This window comes from Phycomyces blakesleeanus, assembly GCF_001638985.1.
Source record: "Phycomyces blakesleeanus NRRL 1555(-) unplaced genomic scaffold PHYBLscaffold_20, whole genome shotgun sequence".
Lineage (NCBI taxonomy): Eukaryota > Fungi > Mucoromycota > Mucoromycetes > Mucorales > Phycomycetaceae > Phycomyces > Phycomyces blakesleeanus.
Genome location: NW_017265153.1, coordinates 316,611 through 342,026, shown reverse-complemented (window position 1 = coordinate 342,026; position 25,416 = coordinate 316,611). Strand labels below are relative to the sequence as shown.

The following is a 25,416-nucleotide window of genomic DNA, read 5'->3' as shown; positions in this document are numbered from 1 at the left end:
AATTGGCATTCTAATAATCTTAAAGTGCTGTGAATAATTCTAATCCAATCATATAAAAAGGCGTCATTATGGACTATATTTAATATCTTTACCCAACCTTTTCTCCATGTGTATCATTTACCTAATCTATTTATTTATTTATTTTATTCGCACAGATGGTGAATATCAGAGGATATAATAATACAACTTAGAGAATTAGGTAAAAAATAATTGAAACCATTTCTTTACTTCGTTTTAAAGAACTGTAGTACCAATTCTCAAGTGGATAAACGTGTATAAAGATATTTCTTCATGAAAAATCTTTAAGCATGTCTTCAAGTTCATTTTCCAATCAAGTTTTTATTTTTGGTTTTTCTGTATTAGAGCACAAATTCAAGATCATCTTGTTCATTAATGTATATTGTTTCTTTTGCTTTTCTCTTCAATCTTGGTAGCTGTTCCAAAGACAAGTTTGAATCCAAATCCATAGCTTGACAATATTTTCTTTTGGTAGCCATATTGAATGTCAATCCACGCTTGATCAGATTTTCTTTTCTTTTGGTGATCCAGGAACACCAAATAGGGCCGCATCAGTCTTCATTAAGATTTCTTGTTATTATAGCAAAGTATATTCACAACATTTGAGATATTTTTATCGTTTTCAACATGATTTTTGTATATGACCATAGAAATTTGTTATAACTTTCGAGTAGTTTCCTTTCCAGTATAAGATTGGCAATGCAACATCGGAAAAACTTCAATAATGAATGAATACATAGCTTACAAAGGTATGAATTCATCAAGAGGAACGGTATTTGATATAGTGGGCTTTGGCACAAGAAGACAGCTTCTCCCCAGAAATAAGTAAATATATTCAAGGTTTTTCAAGACTAGGTCTAGATTTTTCCTTGAGCTTAAAAAGGGATGAAGACTCACAATGCAAAAATAAAATAAAACTATGGGATACGTTTCGTACATGTTCAAGCTTTTATTTTTTGCGAATAACTAAACAGGTATTTCATAAACGGTTCATTAACAATATACTGAATTTCAATTAGGATAGGAGAAAGCGACTTTTTAATTGGTATGCGACGTGTGTACAGTATATCGATCCTCTGGTAAAGAGTCCCCACAACTGAGTTTGTCTTTCACTGTAATTCTTTTCTTACTAACCTAAACTATCCTCTCTGCCACTTTAAGGTAACCTCTTTTCACCATTTTAGCTTCTGAGATCCTAGTAAACTTCAGGCGTGGAATATGGTACTTCAGAAATTGTGTTCGTCTTGGTCTGCTTCTGATGCCGTATTGCTTACTCACTCGCACGCGTCCCTCCTTCCATATCATCCTCTTTTGAGATAATTCCGGCTTCCATAACAGCTCATATCATTTTGTGTGCTCATTGGGATACTATCTTTGGCAACGTCCCCCTTTCTTCTTGAAATTTTTGTTACCAAAGTCGTGGCTGCCATCAAACAAGCACATGGCCATACTCCTAACTAGCAAGGCATTAAATCTCTGTTTTGTAATCCCCCTTTTTCTTACTCATTTCTATATTTCAAAGGGAACGCATTGTATGTGCCCGTAAATATAATTTTGAGTATTGTCTTTTTGTGTGATTATACAGAAATAAAGTCATTTATCTCCTCTCTTGTTATACCCCCAAAATACATAGTAGATATCTTCAGTAGTTCTTTATTTACCGATGGAATGTAAGAAGGAGTGCCACTAGTAATCTTTGATTTACACAATATTCCCTTACTTGGGTGTTAATCTCAGTTAGACATACTTGCAAATAATCAAAGTCTTATATTAGTTTATAGACTAATATAATGATATTCATACTTGTACCCAGTGTGATTAACCGTCAATGCAAAACAACATTGTACATTGGATAAAAGCCGATTTTGATATCCATACGCGAACCAAGCTTTGGGAGTCAGACTGTGACTGCAGATAATCCCGATATACATGGCTACTCTCCTGTAGTCGACAGAATGGGTATGCACCATGAGCGCACTGACTGGGCTGGTAAACTATTCCGACGACGAAGACGCATCTGATGAAGAATTTGAACGCCAAGGTGAATGACACACCATAACACCAGTGCAATTACACACCAGACTCAACAATCGTTCGAATACAGAAACAGCCAAACCAAATGTAAATCACAGTCCAAAAAAGATCGTGCCAATCAAGCCTGTTGAAAAACCAGTGGCCATAGTAAGTTGAATACTTTGGAAGGAGAAAGGTGATTACTGATTTTTATTATAGTCTTCAGGTATAAAATGATGCTTTGTAGAATAAATAAATAAATGAATGTCATTAATAAAGCAAACTAATTTCCTTTCCACACGCACACGCATACTCTCTTTCTCTCTTTCTCTCTATTCTTTACTTCTTATATATATATATAACACAGACACTACGAATACTACTAGTACATCCGAAACGATTGATCCTACAAAACCAATAATAGATCGAAAGAAAAATACTTCTATATTGCCTGAACTAGAACATTCTGCGGCACTGTACCCTTCACAAGATACGAACGTTTTGGATAGATCTAGGCGATTAAAGGCACTATTAGCACCCAAACCAATTGAGGGTGTTGTAAATTGGGGAATTCCTCCAGAGCCAGAGACTGAAGTAGAAGAAGACCGTGCAGTAAGTCAATTAAATAATAGTAAGTCTACAATCTAATACCCCGATAGGCAAATATTGCCCATTTTCTAGAACTACGAGCGTCTGGACACAAGTTGAATGATCATTTACAACGTAACAAATCTTTTCGAAATCCACGGATATACGCAAAATTAGTCGAGTTTGTCGAATTGGATGAAATTGGAAGCAATTTTCCCAAGGAATATTTTGATCCTCACGGATTTCCTAAAGATGCATACATTGACGGCATCCTCGAAACACAGCGGCGTCTTGCAGAAGAAAAGGCTCTTTCACATCAGTCCCGAACAAACATAGCATTTACTAGTGCGAGTACACAAAGCCACCCAAAACAGACACAAGACTCATCAGGTGCTATGGCTGCAGCAATGGCGACGGCAGCGAAAGTGGCTAGTCGGATTGCTATTCCTCCATCACAAGAAGTTGAAAATGAAGCCAAAAAGGGTAGGAAATGGGATTCCACCTCTGGAAGAGAGCAAAAGAGACGGCATTAAGACATAAGTTGATTTCTCTTAATTATTTCTTCTAAAGACATACAGCAAAAAACTACACTTTTATAAAAAGAATCATAAACTACACTTGAGCAATCCTTTTTACATTATTCATTACAGAATAATTCAGTCTAATATCTAGTGCCTCATTAAATCTATGTATGAGCGCAGTGGCTCCATATTAATTATCATGTTTTAATCCTTGATCTTAATTAATAAGATTGTACTCGATGAAACATATTGTTTTGATTTTACAACACAAATAACTAAAATGCATTGCCAAATAATAACGAAAAGTAATACCTTTGTCTATTCTTTTGAGCTCTAAATACAATAAGTGTATTGCTCACCGGAGATCATGCAGCTCCAATAAAAGGCGGAGATAGGTGACTCATAGTGAGCACTGTCTTTAAGTATAGGTTGATTCCTTATACATCAAGATCCCTTCTTAGTAATGTTTCTCAATTTCACAAAACACATTCAAAAGACCAGGGTAGCACTTAATTACATTAACTCGCAACGGCCATTACATGGACGACTTTATAATACCGGCGCGCTGAAGACTACATATGGACTGCCAGATAAAGTCAGTCTTCAGCTGAAAAGAAAAAAGTTCCTACATGGTAAACTTGTGTAGATCGATCAGCAATGTACTTTCAATTGAAACTAAAATTCTTATAGATGCACCGAGCGATGCTAATGAGAAGAAAAGTGCGATGGATCTTGTCAGGTCTCATCAATGTAATACTATTTTACAGGTGCCTGGGAGTACCTATGGGTAAGCCTACCTTGTAATTATTATGGATTTATATATCCCAGTTTAACAGTTATCAACAGTGGTCATTTCTCCCTGGATTGGACAGAAAAAGCACAAAACGTTTTGATAGTAAAGAAGAAAAACGATATTAAGAGTGAAAATGCATTGATCGAGATAGCGACGTAAGTCGATAATTATATTCAAGTACTGGAATCCTAAAAAAAACTGCTTGCCAAAAGATGGTTACATGAGCACTCCAATGTGAATATTATTGTGGAGCCCGAGGTAGCAGAGCAATTCCATAAAAAATTACCATTTGTTCATGTTATTGCCAAAGGTAAAAGTTTTCATGAGTCAAAAGATGAATATTATTTACTAACCATCCTGCTAAAAAGATCAAAAGCAAGAATATTCGCGCACAGTCGATTTTGCCATAACTTTGGGAGGCGATGGAACCATGCTACATTTATCATCTCTTTTTCCCAAGGCTGTTCCGCCAGTAGTTTGTTTTTCATTTGGTACATTAGGTTTTCTCATGTCCTTTCGTAAGTTATTTAAAGATTCCGAAATGTTCAATCTGGTTATAACAGTTTCAATAGAATTTAACCAATACAAACGGGTATTAAGTGATGTTATGGAAGGCAAGGTTTTTTTAACATTGCGAATGCGATTGTTTTGCTCTCTACACGAAGCAAGCGGAAAGCGAATCTCTATTGACGGAAAAGAAGTGGGCAAGTGTTAGATGTTTGCTTATGATAGTAGAGTGTATTTATTAATGAATGTAGCAGATGATAGACAAGTTATGAACGAAGTATCTTTACATCGTGGACGATACCCACATCTAACGTCTATTGGATGCTATGTAGACGATAATTTCTTGACAGAATGTGTGGTAAATATAAACGGGCGGTTTTTATAAACGTGTATATATAACTAACTTTGCTCATATCAATTAGGCCGATGGGTAAAATACTAATAATAAAAGTGTGCTTGCTAAGGTTAATACTGACATAATATACAATTCTTTGAATTTAGTTTAATCGTAGCAACACCCACTGGATCAACTGCATATTCCCTATCTGCGGGTACTTTAAATATCATATTATATGTTAATATAGTACTCATATTATATAACATCTCACAGGAGGTCCTATTGTTCACCCGAGTGTACAGAGTATTGTACTAACACCTATCTGCCCCCGGTCACTTTCCTTCAGGACAGTGTTGCTTCCTCCGAGTGCAAATATTCATATGAAGGTATATAAGATAAAGAAGAAAATATTATATAGAGTTTATGGAAGCTTACAATCATTTGCCTTAAACATTTTTCTTCTACAGATCGGCGAGTCAAGTCGAAGTCAGATCGAAGTTTCCATTGATGGACAAGAAATATTCATGTTGGAAAAAGGTGAATATGTTCAGGTTCGAATGTCAAAATATCCTATCCCATGCGTCACAAGAGCTGGCGAAGGAAAAGACTGGGCAAATGATATTAATGAGCTGCTAAAATGGAATCAGAACTTTGGTCGCAGTCTATCATAAATACAGTATTTCCTATTCTGGCTTTTTTTTCTCACTTTCATACATATACCTGTCCATTCTACTACAAGTATTAATATTAAAATAGAGATATATTAGCAATTTCTGTATAAAATTAAAGCATATGTATATAAACATGCCCTACGGATCAATCGTAGCTCCAGTCGTAAACATTGGTAAATATATAGTCCATCAGATTTATTCAAGTGTGGAAATGTATATAATATGTGGCAGAAAGTTATATATTTGAGTCCAAGACACTATTACTCACAGAAGAGTTGCTCCCCAAGCTATTTCATTCTATTTTGACATGAAATCACATTATATTTTACAATGTCAAAGGGTATTTCACATATTTTCATTAAAAGGATTTTGTCCTTCCCTCATGATAAAATTCATGCTATTATATATTTAAAGTAAATATTTAGACATCTCGAAAAAAGAAACTCGTTTTACCTTTCTTTCTTAAATGGTGAAAAGAGAAATATCTAAAAATATATATATTGGTATATCCGTATATTTTATAGTGGAAGACTTTTGAATATGTTCTCAAAGGTTTTTATTGTTGATACAAAGACGTTTTACGGATCCTAAGCAAAGATCTATGTACCCTTGTATTGCACTCTCGCTTAATTGGACTATCGATATGTTTTCAAGGCTTGGTGATGGTGTTCTAAGCCTCAAGAAGTCAGGAACTTCTCGATCTGATGTGCTCGCGTAATATTCTTTAAGAAAACTTATATCTGGAAAGTTAAGTCTTTGGCAGCGATCTAAATGGTAGGTGTCATTTAAGTCAGATATATAATACCATTTCTCATCTGGAAAGTCGGTGTGAGTGTTGCGCATTCGGCTATTATCAACTCTATCCGTAACTGTAGGGAACTCGTACATTCTAGTAAGTGATAAAATATTCATCTTGTGTTCTGGTATAAGAGCAGAAAGGCCAGTCGTCATAAAGTATGTGTAATGTATACGTAATGTGTCAAATGCTGTGAACGGCATGTATATGTGCATTCTTTTTGTTAGCAAGGAAGCGTGGTCTATGACGCTTGCATATAGCAAATGCATTTCTGACAGATCCGGACACCGCACAGAGATGTGATTAAATACATTAGCATGAACTCTGGAATTTGTTATTGTTATTGACCGTAGTTTGCTTTCCTGGATGTTTGGCTGCTGGCACAAGGTGATTTCTGCGACATTTAGCTCAATATTCTTTAATGACATACACGTATCTAGTATGATATTTAGAGGGAGAAATAGCTTCTTGCCGCTGATACGCAAGTCAGACAGGTTTTTGTAATCGCCAAGAAGTGTTATGATTTCCTGTACGCATGTCCCATTTCCACTTATGTCCAGTCCTAAATGTGTCAGTGTATTCGTAGACGAATAGGTAAAGGTTTCAATTGCAGCTGGTATTGGTTCCTGAATATGACTGATATCAATAGAAAAGTCCAAACGTTTGAGGGTAATGTCTGCTCTGCGAAGAGATTCGAAGAAAGTTTGATACTGCCAGAATTTGAAAAGGCTCCCATGTAATTTCATGCTTTGAAGCTTTCGACAACATCCAACTTCGTTCAAGAATATTTTCACAGGGGCTCTCCAGTCTATGGTCTCGATAACCTCGGTTTTATCAACATTCATGTGCAGAGTATGTAGATTTGGATGTTTGTATATCCAATATAGCAACCACCTTGTATCGGGAATAATAGCAATTATTTTCAAGGATGTAAGTCTAGTTTTCTTTAGTGATGGTGTGAGGTAGCTCGTATCTTCATTAGACAAGGCTGCGAGCTGTCCTTCAAAGAAAAAGTCTTCAAGATCAGGCAATTTCGAATGAATCCTGTTTATATCTTTCAAACTGAGGGAGATGGTAGACTCTCCGGTCTTAACTGGCAGATGTAATAATCTTAGTGCAGGCATACATGTTAAGATACTATGGAGAGCTTCAATTTCAAGAGTGTCTCTGTAAAACTCTAGCTCTAACAGAGAATTCCACTGGTTCCACCCATTAATCGTGTCTATGTCAAGCGCAAAATCATACACGTTTGGAAGGGAGAGATAATTTAGTTCTTGGCAGCTGTACTGTAATCTTCTGAGATCTGTGGATGATATGTCGAGCCATTCGAAAAGTGATAGAGTCCGTACAAGACAGCCAGGTATACTTGGAGACATATTTGCGTCGATAAAATACTTGAGTTGTCTGTCGTTCTGAAGCTCGACGTTGCTCCACAAGGTATGGAAAAAAGGTGCATGCCATGCTCGAGAGGTAGAAGCGCACACGGCTTGATCGTGCCTGCTGATTTTTTCAGCGATTGAGCGATTTATTTCGTAAGGTAGACAAGACAAAGGCATGATATCAGAAATTAAAGAAAAGGATAAATGTGTATTTACTTGAATATGGATGTTATTGAATGTAAATAAAATTAAGCAGGCCCATCTTCTCAAGCCAAAGAGATAATCTTAATGGCTATTATGTCTTTCAGACAATTTATTCTGAGGTTAGGATGGCATAGATTTCAAAATTCCTCGAAATGAAAATACTATTGTATGAGAGTGAATGTTGAGTGGGTAGATTATCAATAGATACGGTGTATAAGCAGTATATATATATATCAGTGAAGAGGTTGAGGCACGTCCAAAAAATTCACAAATTACCAATATCGTTATAATCTTGATACTACACTGATATATTTGGTGGGGATTATCCTCGTGTCACCACTAATTCGCATTTTCAGCTGGCCGTAAGCTCGTACGAGTAAAAATAAAATAAAAAATAGAACAATCTTTATAAATATCTCAAGGACAATTGTATAACAAGCTGTTCATTGACTTTGCTTGTCTACAAGGTCTGTAAAAATATCCTACTATTTATAACATTTATCTTTTTTCTGTAATTTGAAAACCTGAACAATATTTGGGGCAATTTTTCTTTTTAAAATTACTAAAACAAAAACGGGTAGAATGAAGATCGTACAAATATCAGATGCTTAACCCCACCACAAAACAGTTCGACCGTCTTATCGAAGCTCGTTAGTCATTCAATACAACAAGCATATCCAATTTTAGCAGTGTGAGAAACTACAGATAAGCTTTTATCATAAAAGTAAATAAATTCATAGCATGAACTTCAAGCGAATTGAAAGCTCACTTGGGCAAATAAATTAAGTAGCTTGGACTGTCTAATAAAATACCTTTATCCAACCCGATTTATATCTTAATACTTGGTTTTTATTATAATTAACCAAATGTCATCTTTTCACCATGTAGAAAAGCGTTATCTAAAATGACAGCATGGAAATAAGCCACCAACCATTTTCTAGTCTAGTAATTACGCTGACTATAAAGATATATTTCGGACTTGAAAAGTTTAACTGCTTTAACCTTTCTTTTGCATCTTCATTACCATCTCTAATGGGCCCCGTAAAGCTATTCCACAACAGCAATCCTGTTACAATTGCATTAAAGAGGGAGGGAACAAAGCTATCTCTCGTTGACTTTATTGCCAAAAAATGTCCTTCAATTGTGGGCCCAAATGCAGTCTATCACCCTACACCTTACCTGTTCAATGGTCACCTTCAAACAGCGTACGCTTCTTACTACAATGGTACCTCCTCAAAGCAAGAAATTGAATACGAAAGGTTTGTTAGATATTTTTTTTTTAAAAAAAGAAAGACAGTTTTTAAGATTTTTCTCTGTTTATCAGAGAACTCCTCTCATTACCTGACGGTGGTCAGCTTGCCCTGGATTGGGCACCTATTAAGCCTACTGATATGACAGACAAAACACCAATTCTTATCTGCCTTCATGGATTGACAGGCGGAAGCTATGAAGCTTATATACGGAGCGTCCTTGAAGTAGTGGGTATTTTAAAGCAGTTTTTTTTTACAAGCCATATATATTTACATTTGGGATTATAGATTACCAGAGATCCATTCAATTACAGAGGAGTGGTTATCAATAGCCGTGGATGCGCTGGAAGTAACATAACAACACCTCAGCTGTACAACGGTGCATACACAGAAGATGCTAGAAATGCCATCAAGTACATTCAACAGTCTTTAGCTCCAGGTACACCATTGATTGGTATCGGGTTTTCTTTGGGTTCCAATATTCTCGTCAAGGCAAGATTTTAGTGTAGTTAAAACTATACATATAATCAATAGCGTGTCTGACACTTTAACTTTAGTATCTTGGGGAAGAGGGCGATAAGACACCTCTTGTGGCTGCTATGTCCGTTGCAAATCCTTTTGATTTCAAAAGGTAAAAAAAAAAAAAGAATGGTTGTGTGTGAAAATTGGTTAAGAATCGTATGTGTATGTACTAATCAGAAAAAAAATTAGTTCAATTGAAATGCTTCACCAGTCGATATTGGGAAGACGAGTTTACTCTACTGCCATGGCTACCAATCTGAAGAACTCGTTCAAAAGGTGAAGATAAGCTATAATTCCTCGTTAATCTTTGATACTAACTCTTTTAAAGACATATGGATATGCTTGTCAAAGGTGGAAAGATTGATCCTGAGAAGGTTATGTCTTCAAACACTCTTTGTGAATTCGATGAAGTCTGCACACGTAGACTGGGAGATTACAGCACTGTGAACAACTACTATCGCGATGCAAGCTCTTGTCGTTTTATTGAGTTTGTTCGTATACCTCTTTTGTGCTTCAACGCACTTGATGATCCTATTGCACTTAAAGCATGTATTCCATACGATGAAATCAAAATCAACCCAAACGTTGTCTTGGCAACCACTGAGAGAGGTGGCCATATTGGCTGGTTTGAACATACACTTTCCCCGACACGCTGGATAGTTAAACCTTTGGCAGAATTTTTTGTTGCAATTGCAGAGGCCTACGATACCCGCGAATCTTCGGCCAGTTCTTTGACTCCAACCGAAGTAGACGCTGCAGTGGATAAATTTCAATCCAAGTCATAGTGATGTACACAATATAATGCAATGCAAAAAAAAAACGTATGAAGATGAAGAAATGATAGAACTTCATAAATCAATATCCATTCAATCAATCCACAAGCTTTATACATATAAGGATTTGTGATTGATTGATTAAAATGTAAAAACAATTTCATCTGAGCATAGAGAGAAATGGAATAAATTAAAATAAACAAATAAACACATACTTGAGTCTTAAAAGAGATTAAGAACCGAGTAGTATTGACTATATATTGTTTCTTATCACAATGTTTCAAGAGATCTCTCTTTTGCTAATGAATAGATTGTCAAGTTTTCCCACAAAATAACATTACATTTGGGTTTGATAAGTAATAGATACATTCTGATATAATCGTACGCCTCCGAATGCGTCAGACAACACACCGCCACCAATCTCATCAAGCAAATGCAAATAATCCTGCGATATTATCGATACCTGTTAGAAATCAATGCATGAGAGAACCACATAATTTGTATAGAAAGTCGACTGAAATAGTCAGAAATGCCCCTCCACACATGTTACAAGCCCCTCAGGCAATGGCTGGCTGCGCTATTCCAAGGGTAGGTTGGGAAAATCCACCTTTTCGTCAAGATCGACTATACAACTCAAGTGAGGGTATACACTATATATATATTGACACACTCTTTAGAAAAAGGTTTTACTCAAATCATATGATAAATGTGCCATTATATTCTATTATTAAACTTAGCATCGATTGTCAAGCTCACTCGTGGTAACCTGGTGTTGGATTGTCCGGTATCTAGTGAATACATCGGCTTAGTCCCTATCCGAAATTCAAAAGAGTTCACTCATATGCGCTATACTGCTGCTATGTGCGATCCAAGCAACTTTATACGTGACGGTCACATCCTCAGGCAGCAAATAATGGAAAGAGAAACCGAGTTAGCAATTGTGTTGACCATGTATAATGTACATATTTTTATATATAGAAGACTTTTATTTCTTTATTTAAACTACTATAAATAGGAAGACGAGATTCTGTTCACTCGTACAATGCATGGTGTCATGAAGAATATTTCACATTTGTGCTCAAGAAGTCGATCCAAGACTTGGGGATCAAACGGCTGGAAAAAAGTTACAGTTTGCATTATAGCAGATGGGCGCAAAGAGGTTAACTCAAAGGTACTATCAATATTGACCGCTCTTGGTGTCTATCAAGGAGGTGTAGCAAAAAATACTGTTAATGGAAAAAGAGTCTCTGCTCATATATACGAGGTAAAGTCATAAAAGGCGGTGTTATTTTATGATATTTAATTAACTCCCATACTTTACTCATAAAGTATACTACACAACTATCCGTCGACTCGGATATGGAATTTAAATATGCCGATGATGGTATCGTGCCTTGTCAGGTCATTTTTTGTCTCAAAGAAGCCAATCAGAGAAAGATCAATTCACATCGATGGTTTTTTCAAGCATTTTGCCCAGTTCTTCGGCCAAAGATTTGTGTTTTATTAGATGTTGGGACTCGACCCGGAAATAGATCCATCTATCATCTTTGGAAAGCGTTTGAGCTCGACAGCCGTGTTGCCGGCGTTTGCGGAGAGATTCGGGCCATGACAGGCCGCTTTGGTACATCGTTATTAAATCCACTGGTCGCATCTCAGAATTTTGAATACAAGGTGTCCAATATTCTGGATAAACCTTTCGAATCGGTCTTTGGCTACATTTCGGTATTACCTGGTGCTTTCTCTGCGTATCGGTACATGGCCCTGTTAAACGACGTGAATGGCGGCGGTCCTTTAGAAAAATACTTTATGTGCGAAACTCACCGTGGATCTGATGCTGATATATTTACAGCTAACATGTACCTTGCTGAAGATCGCATATTATGCTATGAGTTGGTATCCAAGAAAAATTCTAGCTGGATTTTGCGTTATGTATCTAATGCCTATGGAGAAACAGATGTTCCTGGCAAAGTAAACCTGTCTTTTTTTTGTAAAACCACAGCCGTATAAATATATGATAACTTATTGTTGAAATTATTAGGTACCAGAGTTTATCTCGCAGCGTCGAAGGTGGTTGAATGGTAAGACTAAATGAGTATTTTTCCCTCATTTGATATATTGCTTTAGGTTCATTCTTTGCCACAGTCTATGCAATTTATCACTGGAAGAAAATATGGGGTTCGAATCATACTCTTATTCGAAAGACCATGTTTATGTTTGTCCATTTCTATAACACAGTCAACTTGCTTTTTTCTTGGTTTGCTCTGGTATGCTTATATCCAACTATACTACTATTTCTACCATGAATACTAATTATCAATATATATATATATATCTTGAACAGGGAAATTTCTATCTAATATTTCATGAATTGACAAAAACACTTTCTTCGATTTCACTTGATCCTCGGCCATTCCCAGTTAGCTACTCAATATATATCAATTTAGCCCTCGACTGGATATACTGTAAGTTTAAATATTTTCAAAACATATAAACAAAAAAGGTCTTTATTTATTTGAACATGTTTTTTAGCGATATTGTTGATATTCTTATTTGTGATTGCCCTGGGTAATAGACCACAAGGATTCAAGTATGCCTACATCATTAGTATGGCAATATTCGGACTCCTTATGATGTATTTAATGTTTGCCATGGCTTGGATTGTTTATACTGGCGTCAAGGCAGCTATCGAAAGTCCTGATTTATCACTGATGGCTTTGCTCGGTCGCTACAGAATCCAGAGTATTGTACTGTCCGTATGCTCTACGTTTATTATATACCTTTTATCTGGGATTTTATTTCTCGATCCCTGGCACATATTCACCAGTATGTTACAGTACACAATTTTGTCGCCGAGCTATGTAAATGTACTCAACGTATATGCTTTTTGCAATACTCATGATGTTTCATGGGGAACAAAAGAAGACACACATGCTCTACTAGACACGGAAACCTCTAAACCTGGAGATATTAGCAAGAGAAATAGCCTGAATATTGTAGCCCAATTTGATCCGACGGATATCGACTTGATATACCACAAAGCACGTCTAGATATTCGCGATAAATCAAAGACCAGGAAGCCTCAATGTAGTTCAAAAACAAAGAAAGAAGACTATTACCGAGCATTTCGAACTTACATTGTACTGGCGTGGACATTTTCTAACTTGGCAATGGTTGTACTTCTGTCGAGTGTGGAAACCAACCGCTGGTTTGGAGACCATCAGTTAAGAATCACAATTTATGTAGGATGTATTCTTTGGTTCACTGCTGCAATATTAGGCCTTCGCTTCATTGGGTCGTGTATTTACCTGGCTACAAATATTTTTCATGGGTAGCTAAAGTTATCCAAGATTGCAATCAATAAAAGGAATTTTTACAAAAGAAAAGAGTATTATTGTTACCAGAAATATTACGGGGACGACGTTTCCTGGTGGGGCACGACGTTTCTATCTAACCGGACTAATCAAATGTGGCTATATGTCTGGGGTCCGGTGTATATATCTAATCCTTCAGGACAAAATGGTGTGTCCTAAAATACATACAATATATTCAATTAGTAGCCCTAAATTTATACATGGCCATAAAAAATAATAATTAGTCACAAATACACTATATCGATAACCAGTTATGCAAAAGGCTATAAAGAGGTGTTGCCATTAGAGCGTAACGCAATCTTGTTGAACACTTTACTATTTATTGGCCGTCTTACGCGTATCGTGCCTTTGTCTTTCTTTTACCTACTTATATCCAGAGTGTGATAGCACCAACTGGTAAGTAATTCCCACTTGTCCTTTTTCTCTCTCTCTGCAAAGCACAAAGAAAAGCCTTTATAAGAGTATTCTGTGTCTTTAGGGACCAGATAGAATTACTAGATGCTGGAAAAAAGGTCACGATTTGTGGTCCGGTAGAATCAAAATGTTGTCTCCCACTAGGAAATGACATGTCCCACCAGGAAACTTCGTCCCTCTAAGACTAGCGAATATGTAATAGTTTTCGCTCAGATATCCTTGAACCAGCCTTACATATTCGCGGCAAAAGTGTGCTGGAATGCAAAACCTGTTCCACACTTTGGCAGCGATATGTAAATGCTGCAAAAAATATGCTTTCAATCGATAGGAATGTCCGGATGGGGGTTGGAAGACCAACAGAATTCAATAGACAAAAAAAAGAAAGTCTGATCATTCAATCTCTTTCTCATTTGTCTCGTAACTAATCCTTATTTTCCAAATTGCATTTTACGTTCTGTCCAACAAAGGTAAACAAGACGTCTAAAAATTAACTTGATTCGTCTATAAAAAAAAACTAACATCGTCTGATCTTGAAGTGTAAAAACGGCAGGATTGGTTCCCAAAAACCATTGCGCCACACCCTAAAATGGATACTAGCTAAGATCAAACTTTCTTACATCATAGCTATCTTTAGATCTTCTTTTTTGTACCTGCACCCGCCACAATTAGCAATTTCTGTTATAATTAGCCACACATTTACTCTATCCAGAAAACGCATGCATTAGGTAGAGCTTGGCAGCGGAAGCGAAGGAAGTAGGGAATAAATATCAGGCAACAATGTCTTATCAAGTAGCTATTTTTTTTTTGCTTCGAACACAGCCAGGACTGTAATATTTGCTTGGAAAAAATAAGTAGATTGTGTTTCTTTCTTTAGATTAGAAATAGTGTCGCTTGTGTATGAATTGTGACCTTCATTGAAATGCTAGGTCTACTACGTTTCAAATTGGATTCAAATATAGTTTTGTTGAAGATGATTTGTATTCTCTTTAGAGACTATAAGCTTCTCAAAGTTATCAGGGTACTAAACCAGGATACCAGGTGCTTAATTACCTTTAAACTCGAGTCTAACGTCAAATCTGCTGCTTACGAATATTGGTTGAGATATACCAAATCAAGCATTTGAAACTGAGTGATATAATTATTATTCCTATTTTTTTGCACCAATAATCTAATAAATATAGTGGTACCTAAGAGAGAAGAAGAAAGAATTCTTTGGATTTTTCTTCTTCTTCTTTTTTTTACTGGCTGATAAAATAAATTGTCGAAAAAGTATTGTTATATTAAAAAGTAAGCTATTTAAATAGGATATCGATATTATGATTATTATCTTTTTTTGAGATTCTACTAAACCTCTTTGACATTTTTATACAAGTAATGAGCAGCCTCAGGATAACCATTTTGGATATTTCTAGATATGTTTATTAGAATACATGCTAATATTCGAGTTTCTTTTTTTTCAGTTTTGTTCTTAGATCGATCTAATTACTAATCATTGAAAAGTCATTATAATGCAATATACTGAAGACAAAACTAGCTAACCCTATACTTTGGAACCAATAGCAATACTTCTTTGAAATCTCATTGCAATTACCAATGATTTTCAAGACTGGATTTTAGGTTTGACGGGACAGGTTAACCAATCATTGAAGGCTTAGATGAATCTAGCTGTGGTGTAGCAATGCATTGACTTGCTCGGATAGTTTCTTAAGAAAGGTAGTATTTAATATCACATCTTTTATGTAACATGTCTTTCTACACCAAGAGTAGAATTCTGTCTTTCTGGGTTATAAAGAGACTAACCACAAACAGAATTTTTGATATATATATAAAGTAATAGGTATATCTATTCAGGTACAGGTACAGATACAGGTAACAAAAGTAAAAGTCAAAGTCAAAGAATAGTTAGTTTGATTTTTTAATTAATCGGGGTGCTTTTTTGCTTGCATTGATTCTCTAAGGAAATTCTTATTACTATTATTATTAATATATATATATATGTATATGTATATAATATGAAATGGTTTGAAGATTATAAAAGTTGCACAGTAAATAGAATATTAAATCCTGGTAATAAATGTAGAGATGAATATTACATGTGGTACTCCCAACTGACAAAATACTTCTTATAGAATAGTTATACACAAAGTGCCGAACAACCTCGGCTCCAGCTATGATTCTGCGAGATTCAATGTTGACTAAGTTTAACATGCCATTTAAATCAGTGTATTCTGCTTCATTTTTGTTTTATTTGCTTTGTTTCTATTCCACCAATACAGCAAATATGGACAGCTACATGTATTTGCCTATCTAATATACATATAAACATACATATTAGATGTTGCTTGTGTTCAAGTCAAATAAAGCCTTTAAATGACAATAATAATAATACTAATAATTTAAGAATAATATATATATATAGACAATTAGAGTAATGTTTTGTAAGTTTAGTGAATCTTGAATTGTTTAACCTAAATGTGGTCTATATGATAAATTACCATTGTCTATATAAGCACTGGTGTGGTAACATTTGCATGTATAAATATTCTAATTGAACACAAGAGCATACAATAATGTAAAGTTTGTTAGGCAGAACCAAGACACTCTGTTGATTCTTTTTTTTTGTTTTGGAGGACTTTGATTTATGTAACAAGATATATAGAAGAAAAAGTTAGGTGCCATTCCAGCATGGTCTTGTGTGTATTATACAACTCTCAAACCCCCCGAGTAGTAAGTCTTTAGTGTCATTGCGCTGTCTTTCATACTCTATATAAAATATATATTTTCTTGGTAATACAAGAAATTTTTCGCTCATTGTTCCATTTTTTTTTACGCTAAAAATAATGCTTATACTAAACGCACTAGAAGATAAATAAATCTGATTCCTGTTGTTGTGATACTGTATTCCTTTTAATTATATGACATATAAATATTTTTAAGATTTTTTTTTGCTCCACATGCTGCGATTTCCTTTTTAGTAGTTTAAAAAGACACCTCCCCACCCTTCCTTCTCCCAAGACCGGTGTAACCTTTCTCGAGTTGTTTCTTTTAAGTATAGATATCTATATTCTTTAGTGTTTTATACAACTCTAGTGATAATAATAATGACATGATAAATTAGATTCTATAGGTGCAAGTATATTCAAGTATATTTAAATATATATTGATTGTATTACTTTGATTATTTTGGTTTATCTTGTTGTAGTGTTGATTCTTGATGGCCAATTGTATTTGTATTACAAGATGAATATGTATAAAGAGAATAATAAGATTCCGCTTCAAGAGTGAGACAGAGTATTCAAATTTGGAGGGAAAGGGTGAATGAGGTTGATAGATATTGCTATCCAAAAGAGATTGGAAGCTAATATTTTATCTTTATTGTTTTTGGCGGTGATAATGACAGAAGATCTGGCGCATACACCCATATAATTATATGTAATTATATATATATATATATATATATATATATAGCTATTATAGATATCACTATTAGGATTAGGATTAGGATTATTAATTGTTATATTGGCTTTGATCTTTATTGTCTTGATAGCCCTCTTTATCTAATCGACTCGAAGCTTTTGTATACTATGCTTCTTTTTTTTTCTTTGCTTACAATCACAAATTATAAGCAAAGAGATCTAGCCAAATAACATTAGCAGTAACAGCAGTAGTGAAAAAATAAGGCTAAAAATCGCTCAAATTACCAACAATAAGAATACTCACGATTCTTTTTATTTTCTTTAATCGCTTGTTCGTTTTCATTATAAAAGATTCTCTGGGAATTGAAACTGAGATTGATGTGTCAAAACCATATCAAGGTCGAGTATTGAATAAAGAGGTTAGACAACGGCAGGTGGAGAAATTAGAAAGGCGGAATAGAAATAGAAAATACGATTTTAAATATATATATAATATATATGAATATTGCCCTTTTGAATATGTATAAAAAATGAAAGGAAAAAAAAAAAAGAAAGAAATACATATAAATAAGTATATATATTGTGTCGTACGTCCCAGGTATTTATATATTTATATTTATATATATAAATATATATATATATATACTCGTGCGTCCATTAAAAATAAACCCCTAAAATAAGCGAGACTTTTTCTCAATCAGTTAAAATACACTCATATTGACCTATCCCGCCTTCTCCTTTTTTATATATATATACATACATACATACATAGTATTAATATAATACCTTTATTCTTTTGATAGAAATATAATCCTGACTGGGCCACCCTGCTCTTTTACTTTCTTTCTTGCTTTCTTACTTACTTACTCTTACTCTCTTCTTCTACCTTAAATATTGATATCGATATCGATAGTAATATTGATATTGATATTTATCATTTAAATATACTGTAAATTAACTTGTACATATCCTACAATTTACACCAGTGCTGTCATTGCTCTATGTGGACTATATCATCAGCAAAACCATCCTAATATCCAAACCCAAAGAAACCAAAACAACAAAACAACAAAATACTTTTTTCAAAATCAAAAAAGTAGAAGAAGAAGCACATCATAAGAATCGACCTTTCCTTTATTTTATTGTTTTGTTATTGGCTTTGTTCTTTATATATATATACACACATATATATATAAATGACCTTGTCAGAACCATTACCGCTTCCTAGACCAATGAAGCAAACCACGACCTCATTCTCTCCACCATCACTTCCATCATCACCAAAGGAAGGCACCTCACCATCACCACTTACCTCACACTTTGTACAGGCACTACATGACTTTCTACCTTCATCGGGTCCAGCTGATCAATCGGTCTCTTGCCTCTTTTTTCGCAAGGGAGCCATTATCGAAGTTTTTAATCGAGACAGCTCAGGCTGGTGGGACGGCTTATTAAACGACGTCCGTGGCTGGTTCCCCAGTAACTATGTAGGACGAATTGGCGACGCCGTTCGTGAAGCAGCAGATTTTGAAGACGAACACTCACAAGGCGAGCTTGACGCATGGAGACAGACGATGAAGTCAGACCACGACACAAATAGAGACACATCCAGAAACACCCTTAATTCACAAGATACCGATCTTACTAGCCAAGATTCACAGGCATGTATTATATATATATATAAATTTCTTTTAAAAATGGCACACACACACAAATATATACAAGTAACCAAGAGAGCTTAAATAATGCGTACTTCATTTTATTGTGTAAATCACAATGAAGAAGAAGAAGATGACGACGACGACGACGACGACGAAGAAATATCTATATACTGCTCTTATTATTGTGTGAAAATCTCTGGGATTAAACCAAATTAAATTGGATCGAAATTGAAATCAATTAAAGATTTAAATCGAAATTGAAATCAAATGAAATAGAAGAATAAGAGAGAGAGAGAGAAAGGAAAAGAAACGAAACGAAAAAGAAAAAGCCAATTAATTAATTAGTTAATTAATTAACATCTCTTTCTTATTCTTTATCAGACAAACACTCTAGTCTCGGCTCGTAAAAGATCCCAGTCTTCGCTCACCTTACCAATGCAAGACAGAGTAGAACTAGCACGAGCACTCTTGACCGAAGATCGACGACGCTCGGGCACAGTCAGCAATCCAAACACCCAGTCCCCAATACAAGAAGACAGCTTAATAACTTTAGATGCCTCACAGTGGGAAGCACTAATGGAAGATGTCTCGATGCGGATGTCCGAATTAGTGGATGCCTGCAATGCACCTGCTGGAATCCAGGTAGCCGTCTTCCAGGTGGTGTCATCAATTAGAGCAGTCCTGACAGCAGCAAACACAGTAAACAAGGATTCTCCTCTCCTGCGTCTGTCACCTGAATTAGCCCGACAGCGCAAAATAGTCCTAAATGCCTTGAGTCGACTAGTCCTCAAGGGCAAGGAGCTGCAGGCGGCTCCTCCAAAACCAGTTGATGGAGAAATGCCCAGTCTGGCAAATCAATTACTAATCGAAATGGATATGTTTGAAGAAGTCTTTCGCTCTCTATCCGGAAACTACCAACAGCAGCAGCCAGAACAACCATACCATCACAATCACCATTCTCTTACATCCCTTTCACCCCGTAACTCTCTCACATCACTTTCCTCAACATCAACCCTCTCTCTTCGTCATCAACTAGCCAGCGCCCGCTTGTCCAGTGCCTCTCTCATCGCCAAGGCTGTACCTTTACCCGACGCTAACCACATCCACGAGAATATTCTAGAGCACCGAGTAGAAATCACGACCCTTATTGCTAGTCTCTTTCTAACAATCGAACGCTATTTGGCAACCCGCCAACGTGCCACGGAGATGTTGGAGATGACACGTAAAGCAGTAGAGGCTGTACGCACATTCCTGGCAATTGTGGAACACATTTGCTCAAACGTAGACGACCTGGATCACAAGCACTCTTCTAGTACTCCAGAAGATCCCCATCTTGTTGCCCTAGTGGTTGCCAAAGAAGCCGTCTACAGCGCAATAACTCATCTTGTCACGGCCGTCCGTGCCCTCACCGGCCCACACGAGGATGATGAACCTCTGGAGCGTCTGCGAAACAACTGTGACAACGTGGTCCGTACAACCAATACATGTACCGCATGTGTTCGCACGTGCTTACACATTGATTCAGTTGAATCGGTATCTGAAGAGGACCAGGAAGCTATGCGCGATCAGCTTGAGAATATCACGGACACTCGACGGCACCAGACTCTAAGTGTTCTCGGACGTAAGGTCACCAGTCTGACGGTATTACAGCAGCAGTATGATGAAGCTAACCAAGATGAAACCGAGGTCGAGGTCGAGGTCGAAGCCGAAGCCGAAGTCGAAGTGGAGGAACGCGGTGGGCGTGATGACGCAGTATTCGAACCAAATCAGGCAGGTGGATTTGAGACTATTGAATTAGAAACAGTTGAATTGGACTCGGAAGATGAGATTGATAATCGCAATGACGATCAAGAATCTACCACATTGCAAAAGACAGGATATTCAGAACCAACAGGAGCAGAAACTGAAGCAGGAACAGAAAACCCGGCAACTATTAGTGTTGAATCATTGGTAAAAACGCCACTCTCTTCGTTGACCAGGCGGTCTACAACCAGTAAATCAAGACTCGGTAGATCAGAAACAATCAGACGTGCCTCAGCTGCAGCTCGTCAATCGGGTGGTGTCTATGAAAACTCTCCTCCGGCTGGTGGATTTGCTAATGGTTTGCGACAGGCTGCCCTATCTTCAGCCGAGTCTCTCCATCAAACATCGACACTACATGAATCAACCAGTCCAAAAAACGAAGAGCAGATTACAATACATCCATTAGCTTCTAGTAGAATAGAAGAAGAAAAATCCAGAGGTACTTTGGCCAGGGCGGCAACTGTGAGCACTCTAAGACCTCAGTCCTCGGTATCGTCAACAAATACAGAACCATCAGCAGCAGCAGCAGCAGCAGCAATAGCAGCTATTCCAATTCCTCCTATTCCACAATCACATCCTGCCGATTTCAAACTCTCTAGCTCTAAATCCACTCCAATGACAGATCCTTCTTCAAAGGGTCGCCGCCCACGCAACATGAGTGTTTCCAACCTGCGCATGTCGATCAAACATCGTCACGAGGATGCTGGCAATAATACCCCCTCTTCTGGACTTACTCCAGACTCTTCTACTGGTGTCAGACGCACCTCTTCTTGGATGTCATTTTCCAGCAGTAGAACCCGTGAGAGCACTACTGATGTAGAAACCGAGTATTCAGTCAAGGTTTGTATATTATCAAAACCAAACAAAGTTTTTTTTTGTTTTTTTTTAAAAAAAAAGAAAATGTATTAATGGAACTAATTTATATTTTGTAGAAGGAAGAAGAGCCTTGGTTTATCAAGCAACGTGTATTTAGTGAAGATGAGTGGATGGTCAATGCGGATGGACAGGTTACGGGTGCTAATCTCGAGACCCTGGTTGAGAACTTGACTTTGCACAAGAAAGCACCAGGTTAGAAAAAAGAAGAAGAAGAAGAAATAACTGTGTGGCGGGGAAAATTACGCACAGACTCTTTTATTTACTTATTTGCTCACCATGGATGTATTTAATTATTGTTTTTTTTTTTAAAAGATGTTCTTTTTCTACGTGCATTTTTTTACAACTTTCGCCTATTCACCGATCCTGTTGAACTGCTCCAATTGTTCATCAAACGATTCCACCTCAGCCCTCCCTCAAACCCACCTCTCAACGAAGAAGAGCTCAAGATTTGGTCTACCAGTGTTAGGCTGCCTGTTCAACTGAGAGTCTGCAACGTAATCAAGATCTGGCTGGAAACATATTTTTCTCACGACTTTGACATGTGCATCAAAAGCCTTGTATTTGATTTCATTGAAAAGGATATAAAAAAGGTACACCCAAGTTCGGCAAATCGTCTTCGTGAGCATGCAAACCGTACAGTAAGTTTATGTAAAAAGCAAGAATTATATATATATACACAAAAAAGATAATAATCAATAATCAATAATGTATTACTATTATCATTATTTCAATAGTTTTCCTCGACAATTCTTCTGGCAGATAGTCGCAAGTCTTCGTATACCAGTGAATCCAGGGCAGCTTTGCAAAAATCAGCTTCTGGTTCTCATATATCCCTCTCGTCTGGATCCTCTCTCTTCTCTGGCCTGACCTTGTTTGAAGAGCATTCAGAAGTTTCTTCCTTTAACACCCAGCTACCACCGTCTGTTATCACCCGATCGCTTCGAAATATCTTGCGCAAGACTCCCAGCGAAAGTTTGCTGCAGAGTGTACACGTCAATGATTTTGACCCTCTTGAACTAGCCCGACAGCTCACACTTATGGAGAATTCTTTGTTTTGTAAGATCCGTCATAATGAGATGATTGGCCAGGAATTCAAGAAGAAGGGGGCAGTTAGTACAGCAGCCAATGTCAAGGCCATGATTCAAAAAAGCACTCAGGTTACAAGCTGGATTTCTGATTCGATCCTGCGTGATTCAGATCCAAAGAAGCGCTCACATATTATTAAATTTTGGATCAAGGTTGGAGATGTAAGTAATATACTATATATTTGTATTAAATATATATTAAAATTCTTTATTATTTTTGCTGTGTAGTTTTGCCTCCAGCTGAGCAATTACAATACATTGATGGCCATCAGATCTGCACTATCATCAACCAGTATCTCACGCCTAAAGAAAACATGGGAGTATGTATCTGGAAAATACAAGACGATGTATGAGCAAATATATCGGGCCACAGATTCACAGCGCAATTTTGCGGAATATCGTCAACGGCTGACTGCATCGATTGCACCATGTCTACCTTTTTTGGGAGTCTACTTGACTGACATGACATTTATTGACGACGGCAATTCGAATCATCGGACGTCTCCCAATGGAACACAGTTGATCAATTTTGATAAATATATCAAGACCACCCGAGTATTGAGTGCAATTGACCAATTCCAGATTCCATATCGCCTTGCCCTGGTAGAAGAAATCCAGCTATACCTCAAACATAGTCTGGAGAATGTAGAAATAGATGATCAAGCTTTCTATTCACGAAGTCTTCAAATCGAACCTCGTGAAGAAGAGCTTGATATCCGTAGCGTTGTAAGTGTCTTGGCTGGCACTGACCGTTAAAATCCACCCCAAAAACCCTACAACCCTAAAACATAAACACATACAACATATACAACACATACATATACACACACACACAAGCACGCATAAGCACAAAATAGTAATAATTTATCTTTCTCTTCTTTTCTTCTCTCCTTTCTCCTTTTATTCATTTTCTCTTCGGTTTTCTTTATTACACAAATTCTCTATAAAATCCTAATGTACATTTTATTCTCTCTCTATTTACCTCTTCCTCTACTACTACTACTACTACTACTTTTATTACTTCTTCTTTTAATATATACATAGATAAAGTCTTGATCACTGTTCTTGAACAAGTAGATCGACTTTAATTCTTACTACTATTTTAAAAATACACACGCCCACAAAAAAAAAATGTTAATAATACAAGGTGATGTGTTTTATCACTCATTTTTCTTTTATGATAATGATAAAGATGATGTTGGTTAAATGAAAATTGTTATAATTGGAAAGACTTCGCATGTCAAAGGACATAAGAAAACAAAAGAAACGATTATCTGGAACAGACTTAATAAAATATACACCAAGCTTGGTAATTACTAAAATAAATTATGAATAAAGTTCACTAACTACGCTGACTACCCCTCCCTCCTCTTTTATTAAAATACCAATAATATAATATATAATATATATTTGTTAATCAGAGCCAAAAGTAGACTTTGTGGCTTTCCTATAAAAGCTATATATATATATCTATTGTTTTTTCTTTCTTTCTTAATTTTGTCTTTATGTATGTGGTCTTTTACCTTGTCACACTTGCACAAAGTTCTGGAGATTTTTCTTTTCTTCTTTTGTTCCTATTTGGCTTTCATTTTATTTTATTTTATTTTATTTTATATATTAAAATATTTAAAGTGGAATGTTGCCCTGAATAATATATATTATTATATGTATATAATATTATTTTATCTTACATGATTTATCAATATGTATATGATATGAAAGAGATCTGAAACGATATAATGCCATAAACCAGTCACAACATTATTCATACGGGAAATAATTGTTTACACGATCTACCCATTAATATTCAACTAAAAAAAAGCTTGTTCTTTACCCTTAGTTTATCTTGTTTTTATTTTTATACACACACACATATATATATATATACACTCTTAATACAACATGACCGGTATTAACAATTTTTTTACCCGAAACCCTGCCGGAAACCTGGGTGCATCTTGGGGTGACATGAATGCCCCCAAAGCTAGTACTGGAAACACCCTCAATGGAGCCAACAACTGGCCACCAGTCCAAAGACAACAACAGCAACCACCACCACCACCACAACAACAACAACAACAACAACAACAACAACAACAACAACAACAACAACAACAACAGAAGCAGGCTCCTCCTGCTGCTGCTGCTGCTCCACAAGCGAACGGCTGGGGAAGCATCCCCCCAGCTGAGAGTGATGACGATGACGAAGAATTCACCGACGAAGAGGAAGAAGAAGAGGATGACGGATACGCCCCCCTCAATATTGGTTCCTGGGGAACTCAGGCAGTAGACACCAAGAACGCTGCACCACAGTTGACCGTAACTATGGGAGACTGGAATTCACTTATGGATCCTAATGTCAAGATAAAAGCCAGTGGTATCGGCTCAGGAAACTTGCACAGAAAAGGTGCAAACTTC

At 36.4% G+C, this 25,416-nt stretch overlaps 6 protein-coding genes across 6 annotated transcripts; 5 read left to right on the top strand and 1 right to left on the bottom strand.

Moving 5' to 3' along the window:
- Positions 1-1,986: 1,986 nt before the first annotated feature.
- Positions 1,987-3,152, top strand: PHYBLDRAFT_149016 (hypothetical protein; the record flags this gene model as incomplete). Its single annotated transcript, XM_018432203.1, has 5 exons — positions 1,987-2,059; positions 2,123-2,199; positions 2,251-2,257; positions 2,399-2,643; positions 2,691-3,152. The coding sequence occupies 5 exons, from the start codon at positions 1,987-1,989 to the stop codon at positions 3,150-3,152; spliced, it is 864 nt and encodes a 287-aa protein (XP_018287871.1).
- A 1,187-nt stretch (positions 3,153-4,339) lies between these two features.
- On the top strand, positions 4,340-5,612 carry PHYBLDRAFT_126721 (hypothetical protein). The gene is made up of 6 exons (XM_018429121.1): positions 4,340-4,451; positions 4,506-4,641; positions 4,702-4,815; positions 4,942-4,991; positions 5,051-5,163; positions 5,245-5,612. Exons 1-6 carry the CDS (start codon positions 4,364-4,366, stop codon positions 5,446-5,448), a joined length of 705 nt encoding a protein of 234 aa, XP_018287870.1. The 5' UTR covers positions 4,340-4,363; the 3' UTR covers positions 5,449-5,612.
- Positions 5,613-5,994: 382 nt separating this feature from the next.
- PHYBLDRAFT_149014 (hypothetical protein) lies at positions 5,995-7,800 on the bottom strand (the record flags this gene model as incomplete). Its single annotated transcript, XM_018432202.1, has 1 exon — positions 5,995-7,800. One exon carries the CDS (start codon positions 7,798-7,800, stop codon positions 5,995-5,997), a length of 1,806 nt encoding a protein of 601 aa, XP_018287869.1.
- Positions 7,801-9,026: 1,226 nt separating this feature from the next.
- On the top strand, positions 9,027-10,629 carry PHYBLDRAFT_41547 (hypothetical protein). The gene is made up of 6 exons (XM_018440165.1): positions 9,027-9,086; positions 9,152-9,305; positions 9,366-9,569; positions 9,635-9,708; positions 9,789-9,875; positions 9,928-10,629. Exons 2-6 carry the CDS (start codon positions 9,219-9,221, stop codon positions 10,382-10,384), a joined length of 909 nt encoding a protein of 302 aa, XP_018287868.1. The 5' UTR covers positions 9,027-9,086; positions 9,152-9,218; the 3' UTR covers positions 10,385-10,629.
- Positions 10,630-11,078: 449 nt separating this feature from the next.
- PHYBLDRAFT_115966 (glycosyltransferase family 2 protein) lies at positions 11,079-13,704 on the top strand (the record flags this gene model as incomplete). The annotated part of the gene is made up of 7 exons (XM_018428488.1): positions 11,079-11,330; positions 11,388-11,636; positions 11,702-12,340; positions 12,411-12,450; positions 12,497-12,636; positions 12,714-12,834; positions 12,902-13,704. The coding sequence occupies 7 exons, from the start codon at positions 11,079-11,081 to the stop codon at positions 13,702-13,704; spliced, it is 2,244 nt and encodes a 747-aa protein (XP_018287867.1).
- Positions 13,705-22,023: 8,319 nt separating this feature from the next.
- On the top strand, positions 22,024-23,754 carry PHYBLDRAFT_115988 (hypothetical protein; the record flags this gene model as incomplete). Its single annotated transcript, XM_018428489.1, has 4 exons — positions 22,024-22,105; positions 22,226-22,561; positions 22,727-23,160; positions 23,227-23,754. 4 exons carry the CDS (start codon positions 22,024-22,026, stop codon positions 23,752-23,754), a joined length of 1,380 nt encoding a protein of 459 aa, XP_018287866.1.
- Positions 23,755-25,416: the final 1,662 nt, after the last annotated feature.